Below are 21,770 nucleotides of genomic sequence, written 5' to 3' on the forward strand. Positions count from 1 at the left end.
TGCATACAGTTTCCACATCCCCAACTAATGCATACTGTTTCCACATTCCCACCTAACGCATACAGTTTTCACATTCCCACCTGACGCATAAACTGCAAGCAAAGGGAACTAACTTGAACGGTATATCCAGCTGTGTCCATGCACATCAATTAGGAGGGATAAAATGGTCAATCTCAGTATATTTTCTGTTTTTTTTCTGCATCAGTATCAAAGGGAAGCCTGCAAAGGCTGTAAACTCCATGGGTTTGAATGAGTTACTGAAGGAAAAAAAAAAAAGCAAGTAGCCGCTGTGGCGAAGTGGTTAGCATCGCAGACTGACGGCTGGGAGGACGCGGGTTCGAATCCCAGCGGAGGTGGGTTTTTCGGCCCATGGCCGGCTCCTACCCAGAGTTGAGTGTGCTATGGGCTTAAATGGGAAGACTGGGACCACACAGACTGGTATCATCCACTTCACAGATGCATCTTTGGGTGTGTTGCTCTAATTTCCTGACCAGCACTGCAAGTGTCTGTATCTCTCGGGCCTGGTTGACGAAGGGATATCATTATAACAGGAAGCATAGAGTACAGCCTTGTCACGTAGTCCCCAACCTAAATGGACCTCCATAGCAGCATCTTCATCATCATCGCCATCCTCCTCGTCTTTTATCATCATGAATATAAAAAAAAGAAAAAAAAGTTCCAAATTATGTGGCCTTTCATGCCCTGCTCTCATGGTGACCTCAGTTTTGATACCCCTCCACTTCCGCGGTTGGGGTGAGTCTTGTCAAGGTCTTCAGTGTTGGTGGATTCATGGGGGACGAGGTGGTGGTCTAGCTCTGGGGAGATGCTCACTCACTCTGGCTCTGTGACTAAGCCATTATTGTTGTCAGTATGGGGCTCAGTAGGTGGTGTCCTAAGTACATTAAATCAGAACAGGCACTACAGAACATCACCGAAATGACTCAGCAACAGTGCAGGGTCTCCTCTGGTGTGTGGCCTCCTGGTGACCTAACATGAATTGTTCACTGCGGACTACCAGCACTGGGGCTGAGACAGACAAACCTGGATGTGGCCGTGTACGGGGAACTCAGAATGGGCAGCATGGGAGTAATGCCACTGAAACGGTGCAGATAATGGGGCAGCAAACAAAACAAAACAAAAAAAAGAAAAGCACTGACCTGCACTTGGAGCACAGGAGACAGGCCAGCACACAGGTCACCAGATGCTGGTCACCGATGACCACCTCCACCCCTCGGTCGTCACTCATCACACACTGAAGCAACTCCAGGGCCTGCTTCTGTGTCTCACTGCACACAAACACACATGTGCACGCACACACACACACGCACACACACACACACGCACACACGCACATGCACACGTGCAGACACACACACACACACATGCACACACACGCACACACATGCTCGTGCACGTGCAGACACACACACACACACAGACACACACATACACACACAGAGATACATACACACAAACATACACACACACACATGCACACACACATACAAACACACACACACACATGCCCGCACGTGCACACACACACACACACAAACACACACACACACACACACACACCATCACTTTGTTCAAAGAGTTAAAAGTATAAAAAAATATATATATAAATTATTAAAAAAAACCACACACCAACTCACTTTCACTTTGTTTACAGGTTTAGGAGACAACCATGTCTGTATATAGGGTTTTTGATCTTTATATTCTGTACTGTTTGATTTGCCAGACCTTGTCTTTTTCATGTATGTACTAAAAAAAATAACACTTTTCTCTCTCCTCTGTAGTCAAGATTGCCTTATCTACAGTCATTTTTAGCATCTGTCTGCACAATACACACTTATATCTAACACTGGGGTCTGTCTGAGGGTCTATGTCAACACTCTCAAACAATCATCCTCTGCATACATTGTGAGTTCGGTTCAATGTACCCATGCAGTCATGTTTTCAAGAATTTTGTTGTCTTCCTTTACCTCTTCTCTCTGCCAGATTGAAATGACCCTGATATGATTTAGCATCAGTTACAAGGTGCTGGAAGTAAAAAAAAAAAAAAAAAAAAAAGATAAAAGAAGATAGAAGAATGACAATGGGATCCTGAACAGAATTAAGCCACAGGTGGCCGCCGTGGCGAAGTGGTTAGCGTCGCTGACTGACGGCTGGGAGGACGCGGGTTTGAATCCCAGCGGAGGTGGATTTTTCGGCTCGTGGCTGGCTCCTACTCAGAGTTGAGTGTGCTGTGGGCTTAAATGGGGAGATTGGGACCACACAGTCGAGTGTCATCCACTTCAAGGATGCGTCTTTGGGTGTGTTGCTCTCATTACCTGACCAACACTGCAAGTGTCTGTATCTCTCGGGCCTGGTTAACACCGGGATATCATTATGACAGGAAGCGTAGAGTACAGCCTTGTCACGCAATCCCGAACCAAAATGGACCTCCATAGCAACATCGTCATCATCATTGTCATCCTCCTCCTCCTTCATCGTCATCAATATAAACAAAATAGTCTCAAAGTCTGTGACCTTTCATGCCCTGCTCTCATGGTGACCTCAGTTTCGATATCCCTCCACTTCCGTGCTTGGGGTGAGTCCTTTCAATGTCGTCAGTGTCAGCAGATTCATGGGGGACTGTTGTTTGAGGGACGTGGTGGCGGTCTCCACTTTGGGAAGGACGCTCACTCAGTCTGGCTCCGCGACTAAGCCATTATTGTCGTCAGTAGGGGGCTTAGTAGGTGGTGTCCTAAGTATGTTAAAACAGAACAGGCACCACTGAACACCACCAAAGTGACTCAGCAGCAGTGCAGGGTCTCCTCTGGTGTGTGGCCTCCTGGCGACCTAACATCGATGGTTCCCTGTGGACTGCCGACGCTGGAATTCTGATGGATGAACCCGGGTGTGGCCGTATATGGGGGAATCTAAATGAGCGGCGTGGGAGTAATGCCACTGAAACAGCAGATGAAGGGGCAGAATAAAAATTAAAAAAAGAAAAAGAAAAAAAAAAAGAATTAAGCAACAGGTGAATGGACATCACAAACAGATTTAAAATTCAGTTTCCATGAGACCAGTAACAATAAAATGAGTCCAGCATTTTGCAACAAATATAATTGCCAATACACACAACTCTCTGATTCTCTGTCTCTGTCTCTCTCTCTCTCACAAACACACACACACTCTCTCTCTCTCTTACAAACACACACTCTCTCTCTCTCTCTCTCTCTCACAAACACACACACACTCTCTCTCTCTTACAAACACACACTCTCTCTCTCTCTCTCTCTTCCCCTCTTTCCCTTTCACCACCTTCACACAAGCAGAACACACTGACCAAGGTCCACTTTGCAGCAGCCCTTTAAGCACAGGCAGAACTCCAGTGTCCACACTGCCCACCTCCTTCAGGCCTGGGTGAGCGAACATGGCCATCAGTACCCCCACATACGCCTCCTGTGGACAACACAAAGACACTTCTTCAAACCAGTGGCAAAATAAACTCCCACATACACCTCCTGTGGACAACACAAAGACGCTTCTTCAAATCAATGACAAAATAAACTCCAACATACACCTCCTGTGGAAGACACAAAGACACTTCTTCAAATCAATGGCAATATAAACTCCCATATACGCCTCCTGCGGACAACACTTCTTCAAATCAATGACAAAATAAACTCCCACATACACCTGTGGACAACACTTCTTCAAATCAGTGACAAAGTCAACTCCCACATGTGCCTCCTTTTATAAACTCCCACATGCACCATCTACTGACCACACACAAGACACTCCTTCAAATCAATGACAATGTAAACTCCAGCATACACCTGTGGATAACACTTCTTCAAATCAATGACAATATCAACTTCCCCATACAGCTACTGTGGACCACACACAGACACTCCTTCAAATCAATAACAATATAAACTCCCACATACATCACCCAAAGATGACAAAACACACTTCAAATCAATGACAATGTCAGCTCCCACATACACTTCCTAAGGTCCACACATAGACACGTCTTCAAATTAATGACAATATAAACTCCCACATACACCTGTGGATGATACAAAGACACTTCAAATCACTGACAATATAAACTTCTCTTGACTATCACATGCATCTGCAATCAACCTTTTGCAACAGAAAAGCTGTTTTCATGAACAGCGGTCATATAAACCCCACAAGAGCTGACAGATGAGTAGGAGTATGAGCTGACTATAAAAGTGTTTCCACTGAACACAGGAATCCTAACTGTCATGGAGCTATCACCTTAACATGACTTAAAATACTGTGAACAAATCATCGATGGAAAACTTTTCTTTGTCTCTGTTTATGCACCACTGAAGAGTTTTTAAAACTTAACTCAGTGTTCGGTGGTCATGGAAACAAGAAAATACCCAAAATACACATCCCTGAAAATGAAGTATGGCTGCCTGCATGGCAGGGTAAAATTTGTCATACATGTAAATACTCACTCATTATGTACAAATAAACATGGGAGTTGCAGCCCACAATTTTAAAAAGAAAAAACAAGAAAAAAACCACCTTATTACCTTCAGCTTTGTACTAGACTCTTGCAGCTGCTCAAGGAGAAATAGGCTTCCTTTCTTGATCCTGGCAGCAAAGGCAGCATCCCGGGCCAGTGACCGCACGATACAGCACGCAGCGTACTTCACTTCCAGTGGGTATGTCCCTCCCAGGCACTGAAGCATGCTGGGATACACCTCCCTGTCCAGCCTCTGTCGTATCTGGTCATAGTTCAGTTCTTCCACGTTCAGTAACTGGAAAGAAATTTTAAAAAAAGAAAAAAATCAAAATCGTGTAAACTCATATTACCTTAGTTTGCCATATATGAAAGATCCTCAGCATAAAGTGGCAAGACAGGGTCTCCAACCTCCAGGTCCTAGACAGTTGTGGCCTGCCCAGCATTGAAAGCCTGCTGATCCAGTGCCAGCTACGCTGGACAGGACACATTGTCTGCAAGACAGACAGCAGGATCCTGAAGATGCTTTTGTATGGCCAGCTGAAGGAAGACCACTGTGAACTTGGAAGAAACTGCAAGCACTTCAAGGACACCTTGAAGACAAACCTCAAAGCTTGTGACACAGACATCACTTCCTGGGAAACTGATGCCCTTGACCGCTCTCACTGGAGGATGCTGTGCTCTTGTGGCATAAAGACGTTTGAAAACAAGAGAACGCTGGCCATCAAGGAGAAGCGTGAGCAAAGGAAGCAGGGCTCAACTTATGGAGACGTTTTCCCTTACAACACTTGTGGGAAATGCTGCACATCCGGAATTGGCCTCTTCTGCCATATGAGGACACACACCGACAGATAAGCCTGCCTGCCTACTCATCCGTTGGTCCGACAGGAGACTCCATCAGTTTGCCATGAGGCAGATCTGGTTACATGTTGGACCTGATCAGTGTTCACCAGTGATCAGGGTTCGAGGCTCCATTTCAGGATGGTGTAATGTCCCTTGGGAAAGGCACTTAACTCTAATCTTCCTCTCTCCTCCCAAGTGTGAACACGTTCCTGACTTTGGATGGTGAAATGTATGATGAGTATCAGTATCAGTATCAGTAGCTCAAGGAGGTGTCACTGCGTTTGGTCAAATCCATATATGCTACACCACATCTGCCAAGCAGATGCCTGACCAGCAGCGTAGCTCAATGGGCTTAGGCCTTGAGAAAAAATAAATAAATAAAAAATTATATATATATATATATATATATATATATATATATATTTTAATTTATTTTATTTTATTAATTTTTATTTTTTTTATTAATTTTTTAAATTTTTTTATCTATTTCTTTTATTTTTTATTATTTTTTAAATATTTTTTTTCATGATGAGAGAAAGACAGCACTGCTTTCCACCACTATGACCCAAGTGTCTCCTCCACTATGTGGCCTCATGACAAATTAGTAACAGTTCCTTGTGGACTGCTGGTGCAGGAACGACACAATGATGTGTACAAGAGATTCATGGTGAGAGGCATGTACATGCGTTCAAACATACACATACAGATGCAAATACTTGAAACACAAAACACACATACATATGCGCACACGCACACACCCACATGCACAAATGTGCACACACACACACACATACACACACACACACACACACACAGAGAAACACCTAACATCACTCAAAACATGTTTTTTTAATTAAAGAAGGAACTAACAAACACCTGCACACACACACACCTACACTCATACAAATGCCACACCACAACCCTACCCAACCACCCACCACCACCACCGTCTCCCCTACCCTTACACACACACACACACATACACACACACACACACACACATCCCACTGATCTGAAACATTCTCTCTAAAAAAATACCACCACCACCATAAAAAATGAATAACAATAATAATAAATAATAAAATGCACGGTTATAGTGCACAGTACCCCCATCTCAGATGGCACTCACCATGCTTTATGATAAAATATACAAAATCTAAGACTACGTGACATAAAATATGTACAAAATCAACACAGTCTCACATGACACTGGCTAAAATACACAAGACTAAGTGACATAAAAATACATAAATCAACACAGCCACTATCACAGTCTCAAATCACACAGGAGCAAATCACAGCGAAACAAATCACATCACATTCACCATTGTCAAAAATAAACACCAAGGAACCAGGCATCACAGAAAACACACCAAAATCATCACAAACGCATACAAATCAACACAAAGAGCACATCCAGCAATAAAATCACAGCACGCATAATTATGTGCAGATGGAAAAGTTTCAGTGCGAAAAGTACAGTTTGAAAAGATACTGTTTTTTTTTTTTTCTCCTCACCTTGTCCAAGACCCCCATGGCCATGACCCGAGTGGCGGTGGTCAGCTGTGACGTGTCCTGCAGTGTCAGGTCCATCACCTTCTCCACCAGGTCCGACCTCCGGACCAGCTCCCCACCCCGGCTCAGCGCCACCAGTCGCCCCAAAGCCTTGAGGCACGTCTCCCTCACCACTGTGTGGTCGCACGCCATTAGCTTCATCAGCTGCACAGAGGTGCCAACCCCCTGTCAAGTCTTTGTAGGAACAATCAGGAAATTTGGCAGGGACAATCTGAATTTGGTAGGAACATGCGGACTCCGAGCCACATCAGCAAACGCACATTTTATCTACAAGGCATACAAACACTTGGGCCTAACTGCAACACTGTGTAACTGCTACGATTAAGCTGACTGGTCCACTCAATGCTGTTTCAATGTAAACATGCACACGATTAGCTGAGCATCATCACATGAGACCAAGGTTAGTAGTAACTGCCTTGGCCTCATGATCAATAGATCTAAAGCGTTTGAGTAATGTTACAACAGGAAACCATGTAACCATGCTATGTAGTCCAAAATGAACAATTTTGGCGTTGGCGTAACATTGAAACAAACTGCAACTGATCCTAATAAAATACAGCAAAATCATAACAGTTGGCACCTCTGTGATCATCATAATGATCACGATAATAATAATGATATGATAACCATGATGATGATGATGATGATGATGATGTTGCTCCACCACCCTGAGACAGGTCTCCCTCATCACCGTGTGATCGCATGCCATGAACTTCATCAACTACAATAACTATCGTCACAATATATATATATATATATATATGATGGAGTCTCCCGTCGGTCCGACGGATGAGTAGGCAGGCAGGCTTATCTGTCGGTGTGTGTCCTCATATGGGAGAAAAGGCCGATTCTGGATGCGCAGCACTTCCCACAGGTGTTGCAAGGGAAAACGTCTCCAGAAGTTGAGCCCTGCTTCTCCTTAATGGCCAGCATTCTCTTGTTTTCAAATGTCTAGACTTATGCCACTAGAGCACAGCATCCTCCAGTGAGAGCGATCAATGGCATCAGTTTCCCAGGAAGCGATGTCTATGTCACAGGCTTTGAGGTTTGTCTTCAAGGTGTCCTTGAAGCGCTTGCAGGGTCTTCCCAGTTCACGGTGGCCTTCCTTCAGCTGGCCATACAAAAGCATCTTCAGGATCCTGCTGTCTGTCATGCAGACAACGTGTCCTGTCCAGGTAGCTGGCACTGGATCAGCAGGCTTTCCATGCTGGGCAGGCCGCTCCTCTCTAGGACCTGGAGGTTGGAGACCCTGTCTTGCCACTTTATGCCGAGGATCTTTCGTAGGCATCTCTGGTGAAACTACTCAAGTTGTTGAATGTGACAGCGATACGTCGTCCATGTTTCACAGCAGTACAACAAGGTGGTCAGCACAACAGCTCTGTAGGTTTTCATCTTGGTGCCGAGCCTGATGCCTTTGTTGTTCCACAGCCTGTTGTTGAGTCTGCCAAAGGCGGAGCTGGCCTTGACGATGTGCAGCGTCACTTCTGTATCAAGGGCTCCGTTGCTGCATGGGGTGCTGCCGAGGTAGCAAAACTTGTCGAGTGACTTGATCTCTGTGCCATTGATCTTGATTGCCAGGAGGCACTGGCGTTCTGTGAGCTAGCCGGTTGGTACATGGACTCGGTCTTGCTGAGGCTGATGGTGAGTCCAAAGTGCCTGCAGGAGGTTGAGAACCTGTCCATAATGAACTGCATGTCCTCACAGGTGTGTGCAGCAAGCGCGCAGTCATCAGCGAAGAGGAACTCTCTCATCAGTGCCTCAAACACCCTGGACCTGGCATGGAGTCGCCGCAAGTTGAAAAGTTTGCCATCTGTGCGGAACAGTCTTGGAAGGCGTCAATCAGCATGGCAGAGAAGAGAATGGAGAACAGTGGGTGCCAAGACGCAGCCCTGCTTCACTCCATTTACCATAGGGAACGGATCCGACATGTCAGTATTTTCCTGTACTCTCGCCTGCATGCCATCGTGGAAAGATGCAATCAGCTGGATTAGGCTCTCTGGGCAGCTGAACTTTAGGAGGATCTTCCACAGACCATGGCAGTTCACCGTGTCAAAGGCCTTAGTCAGGTCTACAAAGACCATGTGGAGCTCCTTGTTCTGCTCACGGCACTTTTCTTGCATCTGGCGTACAGCAAACACCATGTCACATGTTCCCCTGCATGAGCGGAAGCCGCACTGTGCTTCAGGGATGACTGTGTTGGAGACATGGTCAACCAGTCTGTTCAGTATGATGCGAGAGAAGATCTTGCCGGCGATGCAGAGGAGATTCCAAGGTGGTTATCGCAGGATGTTTTGTCTCCCTTTCGTTTGTAAATGTAGACAATAGAAGCATCCTTGAAATCCTGGGGGACCTCCCCTCTCTCCCAGATAGACTGGAACAGGGCGGGCGGCTTGTCTGTCAGCACCTCGCCTCCATACTTGCAGATGTCAGCCTGGATTCCATCCGCTCCTGGTGCTTTTCCTGACAATGTCAGCTTCAGGGCCTTCTGAGTCTCGGCTTTGGTGGGAGGGGCAGCCAGTGAGTCACTGACTGGTAGCTGTGGGAGGGCTGCAATTACCTCGTCAGATACGGACGAGTCCCTGTTGAGAAGGGTGTTGAAGTGCTCTGCCCAGCGGGCAAGGATGTCTTTCTTGTCTGTCAGAAGGGTGGTCTGGTCCGAGGCTCGGACAGGGGTTAATCCTGTGACTCTCGGCCCATACACAGCTCGGAGACCATCATGGAAGGTCTTCATGTCGTGAGCATCAGCAGCGGACTGAAGCTCTTCGGACTTTCTATCCCACCAGGTGTTCTTCATCTATATGATAGTCAGTCGTGTTCAACTATGGCCATCAGAAAAGCAGAGGAGGTAACTGCTGTCCCGACTATCTGGGCTAGAATATGATTATAGTGGAGAGTGTCTTGCCCAAGTTACATCCCAACTCTCTCAGCCAAAAGGGTTTTAAGTCAGTCAGCATTGGGATGGTTCCCAAAGGCCATCTGGCCCCTCAAGGCTGTAGCACTAAGAGTCAGTGCAAAGCTTGCCTCCTAGTTTGAGATTCATAGTCCTTCACAAAAGACTAAGCTGTAAATGATTTCCCACTGCACTGGAGAAACCAATCTCACTATGCTGTTGGCCCAACTGAAAACTTATGTCAATCTGTGTCATCACAATAATGAAGATAATGATGATCATCATAATGATTACGATACTAATGATATGATAACCATGCTGATGATGATGTTGCTTCACCACTTCCAGACACGTCTCTCTCACCATAGTGTGATCGCAGGCCATGAACTTCATCAGATGCAATAATCATCGTCATAACAATGAAGATAATAATGATCATCATAAGGATGAACGATAGTAATATGATGACCATAATAAGGATGACATCGCTCCCTCACCACCATGTATTACATGCCATCAACCTCTTCATCTGCAACAACCATCATATCAATGATAACAATGATGACTGGTGATATCTATGATGATGATGATAATAATGATAGGAAAATAATTATAGTAATAATATAAATGATAATAACAACAATGATGGCACTGATGTTGTTAACAATGATGATACTGATGATAGTATAGTACAGCACAGTACAGTACCAGTTCAGTACAGTGCCAGTTCAATACAGTACAAGTACAGTATCAGTGCAGTACAGTACAGTACCAGTGCAGTACCAGTGCAGTACCAGTGCAGTACAGTACCAGTACAGTACAGTACCAGTGCAGTACAGTACCAGTACAGTACAGTACCAGTGCAGAACAGTTCAGTACAGTACCAGTGCAGTGCAGTACCAGTGCAGTACAGTACCAGTACAGTACAGTACCAGTGCAGTGCAGTACCAGTGCAGTGCCAGTACAGTACAGTAACAATGCAGTGTAGTACCAGTGCAGTACCAGTACACTACAGTACCAGTGCAGTGCAGTACCTGTGCAGTGCAGTACCAGTACAGTACCAGCACAGTACAGTACCAGTACAGTACAGTACCAGTGCAGTGCAGTACCTGTGCAGTGCAGTACCAGTGCAGTGCAGTACCAGTACAGTACAGTACCAGTGCAGTGCAGTACCAGTGCAGTGCAGTACCTGTGCAGTGCAGTACCAGTACAGTACCAGTGCAGTGCAGTACCTGTGCAGTTCAGTACCAGTGCAGTTCAGTACCAGCACAGTACAGTACCAGTGCAGTACAGTACCAGTGCAGTACAGTACCAGTGCAGTACAGTACCAGCACAGTACAGTACCAGCGCAGTACAGTACCAGTGCAGTACAGTACCAGTGCAGTACCAGTGCAGTGCAGTACCAGTGCAGTACAGTACCAGTGCAGTACAGTACCAGTACAGTACCAGTGCAGTGCAGTACCAGTGCAGTACAGTACCAGTGCAGTACAGTACAGTACAGTACAGTACCAATGCAGTGCAGTACCAGTGCAGTGCCAGTACAGTACAGTACCAATGCAGTGCAGTACCAGTGCAGTGCCAGTACAGTACAGTACCAGTGCAGTGCATTACCAGTGCAGTACAGTACTAGTGCAGTACAGTACCAGTACAGTGCCAGTACAGTACAGTACAGTACAGTACCAATGCAGTGCAGTACCAGTGCAGTGCCAGTACAGTACAGTACCAATGCAGTGCAGTACCAGTGCAGTACCAGCACAGTACAGTACCAGTGCAGTGCAGTACCAGTACAGTGCAGTACCAGTGCAGTGCAGTGCCAGTGCAGTGCCAGTGCAGTGCAGTACCAGTGCAGTGCAGTACCAGCACAGTACAGTACCAGCACAGTACAGTACCAGTGCAGTGCAGTACCAATGCAGTGCAGTTCAGTACCAGTGCAGTTCAGTACCAGCACAGTACAGTACCAGTACAGTGCAGTACCAGTGCAGTGCAGTACCAGTGCAGTGCAGTACAGTACAGTACAGTGTACAGTACAGTACAGTACCGTGCAGTGCAGTACAGTACCAGTACAGTGCAGTACCATACAGTACCAGTGCAGTACAGTACCAGTACAGTGCAGTACCAGTGCCGTGCAGTACCAGTACGGTACAGTACCAATACAGTGCAGTACCAGTGCAGTGCAGTGCAGTACCAGTACAGTGCAGTACCAGTACGGTACAGTACCAATACAGTGCAGTACCAGTGCAGTGCAGTGCAGTACCAGTGCAGTGCAGTACAGTACCAGTACAGTGCAGTACCAGTGCAGTGCAGTACAGTACCAGTGCAGTACAGTACCAGTGCAGTTCAGTACCAGTACGGTACAGTACCAATACAGTGCAGTACCAGTGCAGTGCAGTGCAGTACCAGTGCAGTGCAGTACAGTACCAATACAGTGCAGTACCAGTGCAGTGCAGTACAGTACCAGTGCAGTACAGTACCAGTGCAGTTCAGTACCAGTACGGTACAGTACCAATACAGTGCAGTACCAGTGCAGTGCAGTGCAGTACCAGTGCAGTGCAGTACAGTACCAGTACAGTGCAGTACCAGTGCAGCAGGGTACAGTATGGAATGGTATGCTATGGTACAGTACAATGGGATGTGATGGCATTGGACAGGATTAGATTGGACTGCTTTTTGTCAACAGATTTCTCTGTGTGAAATTTGGGCTGCTCTTCCTACCCCTACCCATTTTTCTTCCCCTCTTTTTATTATGTCTGCAATGATGATGATGATGATGATGATGATAATAACAATGATGATATTAATAACAATATATGTTATATATCATAGCACTTCCATGGTGCAAACTTCCCATATAGATGGCTCAAGTAATCTTCTATGAAACAATACACTCATAACAGAAAATGAAGGCATGCAACAGCACATGAAAACTTACACACACACAAATAAATAAATAAATAAATATATATATATATGTTACATATGTGTGTGTGTGTGTGTGTAAAGAATGATACCGACTGCAAATAAGAATCATCTTATCAAAAAAACACAAAATATGCTTTACTCCTTCATTCACACATACACACACACACACGCACACACACACACACACACGCGCACACACACAGACACACACACACACACACAAAACACACACTAACAGTAAACACAAACCCAAAAGCACACTCACACTACTGAGGTCCTGGCTCACAAAATCAATACTGACCAATGACCAATATCATAGTTAACCACTTAAAAAAAAACAACCAGGAATACAGATAATAACCTTATCAATGTGCTGATTGGTCAGAGAATCAGGGGGTGAGAAACAGGACGCCAGACGGACCAGCGTGGGGTGGGAGGCCTGGGCCGAGGACCGCTGGCGGAGACGTGCCATCAGGAACAGCAGCTTGTCCAGGTTCAATTCTGACGACAACCACACACACACACACACAAAGCTGTATAGCTGTCCAATCAGCACACCTCCATCCTCATACACACACACACACACACACATACAGCTGTCCACCCATCACACCTCCAATCACACACACACAGACCCACACACACATATACTACACACACACACAGCTGTCCACTCTTCAAATCTCCGTCCTCACACACACACACACACACACACACACACACAGCTGTCCAAATCTCCGTCCTCAAACACACACATACACACGCATACCTGTCCACTCTTCACATCTCCATCCTCACACACACACACACACACACACACACACACACACACACACGCTGACATTCCCCTATGCTGAAAGGCACACACACATGTGCATACTGACTTGAACACACACACACAAGCATGCATGCATGCAAGCACACACACACACACAGACACACACACACTCTCTCTCTCTCTCTGTGTCTGTCTCTCCTCAGTATCCTCACCTTCTGCATCACTGTCACAGTCGCTGTCACTGATGTCTTTGTCAGAGGTATCTGTGTCGACTGGATCGTGGACTGGGCCAGGAGACAAGGCCAGTGATCGCAGGTTTCGGGAACAGGTGCAGGTGACACAGACAGGTACTGTGCTCCCGGTGTTGGCTGGACCTGCCTTTGTTTTGTTATCAACCCTGTGGGTCCATGGAAGTGGTTGGTTGGTCATGAATTTAACGTCTGTTCACTAAAGTGATTTTAGACAGAATCTTTTTTTTTTTTAATGTGTGTGTAGTGTATGTGTCTGTTTATGTGTATGGGAACATGTTCAAACTGTTTACAATCACAAATGTGACAAGGAATCAAAATTTGGAATGAAGAATGAAACTTGGGGAATGGAAAAAAAACCAAGGAAACCAACTTATCTGCCACAAAACCGTCCATCTGACGAACGATAAAAAGAACCATAAAATCAACTAACTGGTAAAAACAGATAAGAGTCAAATGTTAGAATACTTACAGGTAATGGGCTTTTGGACATTTAGATAAACTATAAAAAAAATAAAAAAATAAAATGTAAGTTAATGACGAAGAGTTAAATATTTTCGTCACTGAGCTTTGGGAAAGTATAGGAATAAACTCAACTTAACACACGAAAGAATATGCAAATTTGTAATTTTCTGTCCACATAGGCATACAATATTCATGGTATATTTTGTTCTGAAGGCATCAGTTTTCCATCTATACATATGAGTCTGCATTTCCTTACTGATGCAGAACTGAATGCTTATTGTGTCAATGTCAAACATTGTGTGATTATTTTCATTTGCTCCATCCCATGTTCCTCGTGTTCAGGGCCCACAGCCCTCTTCAGTGAGTGTATTGGAACCTGTTCCAACTTTGCTTTAAGGACTGATTTAAAGGAAATGGTGCACATGCCTACAGCCCTCTTTACTGATTTGTATAGACCAAACTGATATCTTGTTTAAGAATTGATTTAACTAAAATACATGTCCAGAGCCCTCTTTCCTGATTGTATTAGACCTGATTTGTATTTTGTTTAATAAATGATCAAACATAGTGGAGTGCTGGCCGAGAGGTAACGCGTCCACCTAGGAAGCGAAAGAATCTGAGCTTGCTGGTTCGAATCACGGCTCAGCCGCCGATATTTTTTCATAAAGCATTATTGCACCTAATTTCTTCATTTACTTTGTGCTAGTGACATATTTAATTGACAACTGAAAATAAGTACATGCCCAGCATCCTCTTCAATTAGTATTCTGGACCCATATTCTGCTTCGTTTCAGTGACTGAAAAATACTATACCTATACCGCACATATTCATTCCATCCTTTAGAACTTTGTGTGTAATAAACATTGTGATGGTTGCATGCATTTTATTGCGTTTTTATTGTTGATATGGTTGTGTACTTTGTGTTTTTCAATATCATATCAAAATTCTCCAGATACACACAACTGAGAAAACTCTCTCTCTCTTTCTCTCTAAAATCTCTGTTTTTCTTCCTTTCTGTCTGTCTGTGCCTGTCTGTCTGCGTCTGTCTGTCTGACTCTCTCTCTCCACCCCCCACCCCCCCTTCTCTCTCTCTCTCTCTGCATCACAACCACCACTGATGAAAAAATTGCATTGAAATTTGCACAAATAAACACAGAACTTTACAAAATGCATGTACGGCCCAAAGATGAGTTAATTATAGATAACACCTGAAAGCCAGGATTCAAGAAAATGAGAAATGTTAGGATTCACACACAAACACACAGACACAGACACACATGCATGCACACTAAAAAAAAAAAAAAAAATAAAAAATGCTTGCACACACACACACACACACACATGCAGATTTGATTTTAAATCATACTGTAGAATGCTGCTGCCCATTCCATCACCCTCCACCACCAATTCATTCGACGAGACGTAACGTCTCTGTAGGGGAATGGACATGAAGCCCAGCTGGTCGAAATACTGGAGAGCTCTTGTCCTGTCCATTGCTGTTGCTGCTCATCAATGACTGACCACTGCTTTTTCCTTGACTGGGCTCCGCAAAAGTTATGGCCATTCTATAGAGATACAGGCAAAACATACACAGATTAATGAATGAATAGATGACTAATTAAATGAACAAGAGAAAAGATAAGGGAGGCAAGGAGGTCATAACATGAGGACAGAGGAAGTATTATTATGCATGTTGCATGGATCAGTCCACATACTTTGACGTCTCCTTGAAACTGAAGTATGTCAACTATGTGTACATGTGTGTTAGTATGTACATTATCGTATGTGTGTATTCAAGAATGAACTCTGTCTCACACCTGAAGCATACCTTTGAACTTCAGTGTATTAAAATATATGTTTGAACGCTTTCCCTTTACTGCATATCTTTCTTACCATGGTTTTGTTATAATTCTTCTCTGCAGCAGAAGCCATGTTGATAGGGAAGATGTTTTCTTAATTTATTTTGGTTTGGTTTGATTACTAACAGTATCTCTGCTGGCTTCCCCACCCAGTTACCCCTCTTCATTTTTGTCTGTGATTCTGTCTTGGTGCACCTCTCCCTCTCTATTGTTCTTTTTTAAAAATAAATTGTAACCAGCATTACATGTTTCTATGAGCTAAACACTAATAAACATTTCCATCATTATCATACTACTTACTAAAATAACAATATGTAATGAATTAAATTTTTCAAGAATACTGTACTATGAAATGGAACAGTAATCTAACATGATATGCCAGTAGGCAAAAGATAACAGGTTGGACAGCAGAAATGTCCATTCTTATGTTTACAAGTTTACTAACTATACCTCACTGTCTTTCACTTTCACTGCGTTGACGGCCACAATCATCAATTTGATTTTTAAGCCGTTTTTGTTGGGTTGCGATGAAAGAAAAACAAGCTACAGAAAGCGACAGACCTATTCGTGAGGATGAAAACCTAGTCCTACTCTAAGTGGGTTCTCCGGCAGGCTACTGTCTGTGTACAACTGCCTAGCAAGCGCATCACCGAATGCTTAAAATACTTTCTGGGAATATCTGAATGGTCCAGAGAAGAAGAAGGGAGAATGGGCAAACAAACGAAAAGAAAATTATAAGAAAAACAACAACATTATTTCAGCGCAGAATTTCGAGAAAGCGGGGGTTATATCATTATAGTTTTACTGAGTGACACCACCACTGCCATCCCAATCCTCATGGACTAGACTGAAACTACCAGAACGACAGCACGTTGAAATGATTGAGAAAGGAAGCGATATCCATGTTATTTTTCATGTTTGGCGCTTTGTGGCTCGAACGAGTTCGAATATTTGTGCAGTTTTGTACGAGCTTTTGCATGCTTGCATGTCCAGGAAGAAGTACCTACCCCTCCGAGGATACGCCAGTTTAATATTCACTTTCGGCATTTTGAAACAGAACTTGAGGAGCGTCGTCAAGTCATAATCGCCATTTGTAAACAACTGTCAGAAGTTGTCTCCCTTTAACTTGGCAATCCGGGCATTAACTTATGTCAACGATCCTCCTTGCATAACGCAATGTTATTTCAGATTTTAAATATATATATATATATATATATATATATATATATATATATATATATCTTCTTTTTTTTTAAATCCATATATCAAGGAGCGATAACTTAATACACTGTAATGTGCCAACTTGTTTTATTTGTTTAAAGCAAAATGAATGTCCAGCTTGACTTCGAAGCTTTTTAATTCTTTCTCTAAAATATTTGACAGAAGCATGAAATCCTAACACTATCTTCAAACCATCTTTCCAGGAATGAAATGGAATTTTGTTTATGTCCAGTCACACATACTGGTGAATGTAGAAAAATTTGTTAAAGTATAAACTTGCACATTTGAATGTTACGTTTAATAGTTAGGAGAGGAGGCCGGGTGAATGGTGAGGTGGGCCGGAAAACCGGGGAGAAGAAGGGTGGAAATAAAGACTATGAATATTTGAAGTAATTATAATTACATATGTACAATTAAAGATAATCACTTACGGACTTCGTAAAAGAGAAGTTATCAGTTTAACAAGAGATACAACTGATAATGAATGTAAAAAGTCTAAACGTCTTTCACTCTTTCCGCGGAAAGTTTCGGCACTGTGTAGAAGAAAAAGCTTTCATCTTGTCTTTTTTTCTTCTTCTTCTTCTTCTTTTGTCTTTCTTCTTCTTTTCTTTTTTTTTTTTCTTCAGTTTCCCAATACAGTGCCACATCATCAAAGTGTCATATCATGATGCCACTCATCTATGGCAGTATACCCGCATTGACACGTCTTCTGAAGACGTGTCAGGTAGAAATAAAGGCCTAATATATATATAATGTTCAGTTCATGTCTGTTTAAGTCTCGGTGAGCCAAGCAAAGGACAAACGTCCTGCGGAGGACGTCAGTATATATACAGCCCTGTATAATGGGTTTGGAGACTGTGGATCGGATGGATGTGAGCTACTCACCCTGCTGTGTTATTCACCAGTATGACCTTTTCTGTATTTGCAGGAAGGATAGGAAAAACAAATAAAACTACACGCAGGAAAAAAACAACAAACAAACAAATCGGTGGCGCTGTAGTGTAGCGACGAGCTCTCCCTGGGAGAGCCGCAGCCCGAATTTCACACAGAGAAATCTGTTGTGATAAAAAGAAATACAAATATATATATATATATATGGCTGTGTACACTGCGACGAAACAAGCCAGTGAACAAAATCGCTGTTCAAATTACATGATGGGATCGAGTGACCTGCAAATCGCACGTGATATACGGTTGCTTGTTTTGGTGTCCGTGTCTTCTCTTGGCCCAACCCACCCCTTCAACTTTTTCTTTTTTTGTTTTCAGATTGGGGTTTTTTTGTTTCTTTTTAAATTTTATTTTATATTTCATTTTATTTATTTATATTTTTTTTGGTTAAAAGTTTGCTGTTGTTGTTGGGCTGGTGAATCACGATCGAAAAGCGTACGTGTGCCCAATATGTCTGATCCGATACATATCATTATACGGACACCTTTATTCATTTTTTCAAACATGACATGAAGGTGTGTGTGTGTGTGTGTTGTTTTTATTAATTGTGTAAACACTTGCTATTCTATTCAATTTGAATTGTAGTTTTATCAAGATAATACAAATCGCTGCTTTCACGCATGCAGGTTTTGCTTTTCTTTTTCTTTTTTGTTGTCTTTTTCTCCTTAAAAAAAAAAAAAAAATTACTTCTTCTAGATTGCCATTGTTGCTGTTTTCAGTAACGTTCCCTGAAACTGCGACAATATTGCAACTGTGTTTTAAATTGTTTTTAAGCAAGTTAGTATTCAAATACTTGCCTTTAATTTGGACTGTTTAATCATATAACTTGGATCACAAAACAACTCTAAAATTAGCCTGAAAGACATGGTTGCAATTTAAGTTGGACAACAGTTGTCACATCAGTTTTGTTCGGTTATTTGTCTCTGAAGGTATGCCGGACTTAGTCTGGTTAAAATGTAAAATGAAATGGGTGAAAAAAGACGACTTAGGGTGGGTGCAATAAATTGAAATCAATTAAGATTCTTCCCATTATTATTATTTTTTTTTTTATAAGTTTGATCATACATGGATTGCTGCTCGTCTTTACTCATAATACATTCTTCGAGCAAAGTGAACGTTTACGTGTATTTTGCTGTTTATATAGTAGCCAGCCACTGTCCAGGTTCAGCAAACAAATTTGCCAGTGTGCACATTACAGCACAACTTCCTTGCATTGGACTATTAGAGGTAATATCAATGTTTCTGTTAAGACACAGTCAAATTGTCTTCTGGCTGAAGTATGTGATAAACTCTCCAAACCTTACTGCCCATACATATTGATGTGTAGGCCTGCATTATTCTGACAGCCCTGTATAATGGGTTTGGAGACTGTGGATCAGATGGATGTGAGCTACTCACCCTGCTGTGTTATTCACCAGTATGACCTTTTCTGTATTTGCAGGAAGGATTTACAAGACAACCCACTTCTCCCTCTCTTTAAAAATTTTTTTTTAAGCATTTGTATTTAGTTTATTTTTTAGAAGTTGGGATGATAACCTGTAATGAAAAGCTGGCACCTCAACAAGTCAACTTCATCTCTATGTGTTAGGTGGTTCAACTAAATGTTTACCGTTTTATTTTTGTGATTCATTTATTTACGATTGGTCTGGGATAGATGGGTGGATTTGTTGGTATGTTGATGGATATTTCTGTTGGTCACCAGGATCACACACACACACACACTTTAGTAGACAGATTTGCTTGCATTTAGTTGTTGGAAGTGTCAGCAATGGGCCGACCAGTTAGGCCTACATATTGGTGGTGATAAGGAAGGGTATCCACATATCCAGAGTATTTTCCATGGATGATTCTAAACAATTGAAGGACAAGGCAAAAAGTGACACAGTGCGACTTATTCGCAAAACAATCAACAAATTTCCATACAATTTTGTGGAATGACAGTCATGAGGTAGGGATATAATTATGAAATTGTGATTGAGATTTAAAAAAATCTTTTTACATAATTCTTTCTTGCCTGGAATCTGTTCAGCGTTAGAGAACAAAACCAGTTATATAGTTAAATTATAATACACCTTTTAGCCTTAGTATGATCTTCGCTGTCAGCTGAGCATCAGGCAATGAAATGCGATTAAAGACTCAACAGCACTGAGAGAGAGCGAGATGGAGTCATGACAGCAGTCAAGATTCCCCTCCCAGCTGTCAGTCTTATAGTCTGGAAAAAGAAGAAGAAGAAGATGATGATGATGATTTATTGTGAGTATTGCATCCAGCTCAAGTTCCATGGCATGTGACATCAAGAGATGCAAAGGCCTACATATAAGGTGGCACCACTTTAATTCTGTCATTTCAGTTTCCATTTGTCATTGTCTTAGTCCCATTGTGCCTACTACATTTCCCCAGTACCAAAAAAAAAAAAAAAAAAAGTTTTTTAATTAAACCCTTGATACTTATAAACCAACAGTATCTGAGTCAGCTGTCTCGCCTCTCCAGCTGTCAATTTTTCAGTGGGTCCGCACTATGTTTGAGTTTGCCGTGCCCCTCACTGACTTGGTGTCAGAAAAGCTTAGACAGTGTGAAGTCAGAATGAGGCTTGGCAAACACTGGTACATAGAGGGCAAACTGTAAACTGACATGGTGTGTGTGTGTGTGTGTGTGTGTGTGTGTGTGTGGCACCTGCATGCCTCTGTATGCAGAATGAGTGGTAATGTTCACAATGAATGCTTCTAAAATGTTTCCATTATAACTTTATTTGTGAATTGCACACATATATATTCTCATGCATGGATGCAAGATTCCAAACTGGATTCAAATTTATAAGTTATGACCATTAAACACTACCCAGACACAAGTCTATGCTAACCTTCTATAAGTAAATACATACATTTACATGTAACAAGATAAATGACAAATGCATTACACTGGTCTCTGTTGACATCAAACTCACATAAAAGCTATGAAAGATGACTAATTTATCACAATGTGAAACAAAATATCAATAAATACTGAACAGATGAATGAGGAAAAAAAAAGAAAAGAAAACGGAGAGCGATGGGGAGGACCCAGAGTGGTAAATGGTAGTAGTAGTGGGGGAGAGGGGGTGGGGGGGGGGGGGAGGCAGAGACAGTCAGACAAAAAAGAGAAGAAAAGATGAAGATGCAGAGTGAGAGAGAGAGAGTTACTCAATAAATAAATTATGACAATCCAAACTTATCTGTGCTTTTCCCTTACAGCATGCATTTCCAAAAAAGTAACAAAAAAATTAAAAAAAAAAAAAATGACAACCCTCCTTCAGAATTTTACAGATATGAAGTCCATACCTTTTTTTGCTTTCACAAATACCCTTAGCGCAAACAAGCGGTCCAAGAACTCAACTAAGTGCTGTCTCTGCAGACACCAGCATTTTCATTTCATACTGCAACAGACTATCTTCTCTCACTCAGACAACTGCAATGCATTTGTTGTGTGTGTGTGTGTGTGTGTGTGTGTGCGTGTTTGCGCATGCGCGCGCACACACACACAAGCACGTGTCAGTCT

The 21,770-nt window shown here is 42.8% G+C and overlaps 1 protein-coding gene across 1 annotated transcript in view; it reads right to left on the reverse strand.

Annotated features, from left to right (window-relative positions):
* Positions 1-17,155, reverse strand: part of LOC143282821 (uncharacterized) — a 37,236-nt gene extending 20,081 nt beyond the window's left edge. Inside the window, exons 1-8 of the mRNA XM_076588628.1 lie at positions 17,075-17,155; positions 15,575-15,773; positions 13,707-13,891; positions 13,078-13,217; positions 6,851-7,051; positions 4,560-4,787; positions 3,335-3,450; positions 1,158-1,286 (exon numbers count right to left, since the gene is read on the reverse strand). Of these exons, the coding sequence (XP_076444743.1) occupies positions 1,158-1,286; positions 3,335-3,450; positions 4,560-4,787; positions 6,851-7,051; positions 13,078-13,217; positions 13,707-13,891; positions 15,575-15,702 (1,127 nt within the window). The 5' untranslated portion in view covers positions 15,703-15,773; positions 17,075-17,155. The remainder of the gene's footprint in view (positions 1-1,157; positions 1,287-3,334; positions 3,451-4,559; positions 4,788-6,850; positions 7,052-13,077; positions 13,218-13,706; positions 13,892-15,574; positions 15,774-17,074) is intronic.
* Positions 17,156-21,770: the final 4,615 nt, after the last annotated feature.

Source organism: Babylonia areolata, chromosome 6 (assembly GCF_041734735.1).
Source record: "Babylonia areolata isolate BAREFJ2019XMU chromosome 6, ASM4173473v1, whole genome shotgun sequence".
In the NCBI taxonomy this organism is placed as follows: domain Eukaryota; kingdom Metazoa; phylum Mollusca; class Gastropoda; order Neogastropoda; family Buccinidae; genus Babylonia; species Babylonia areolata.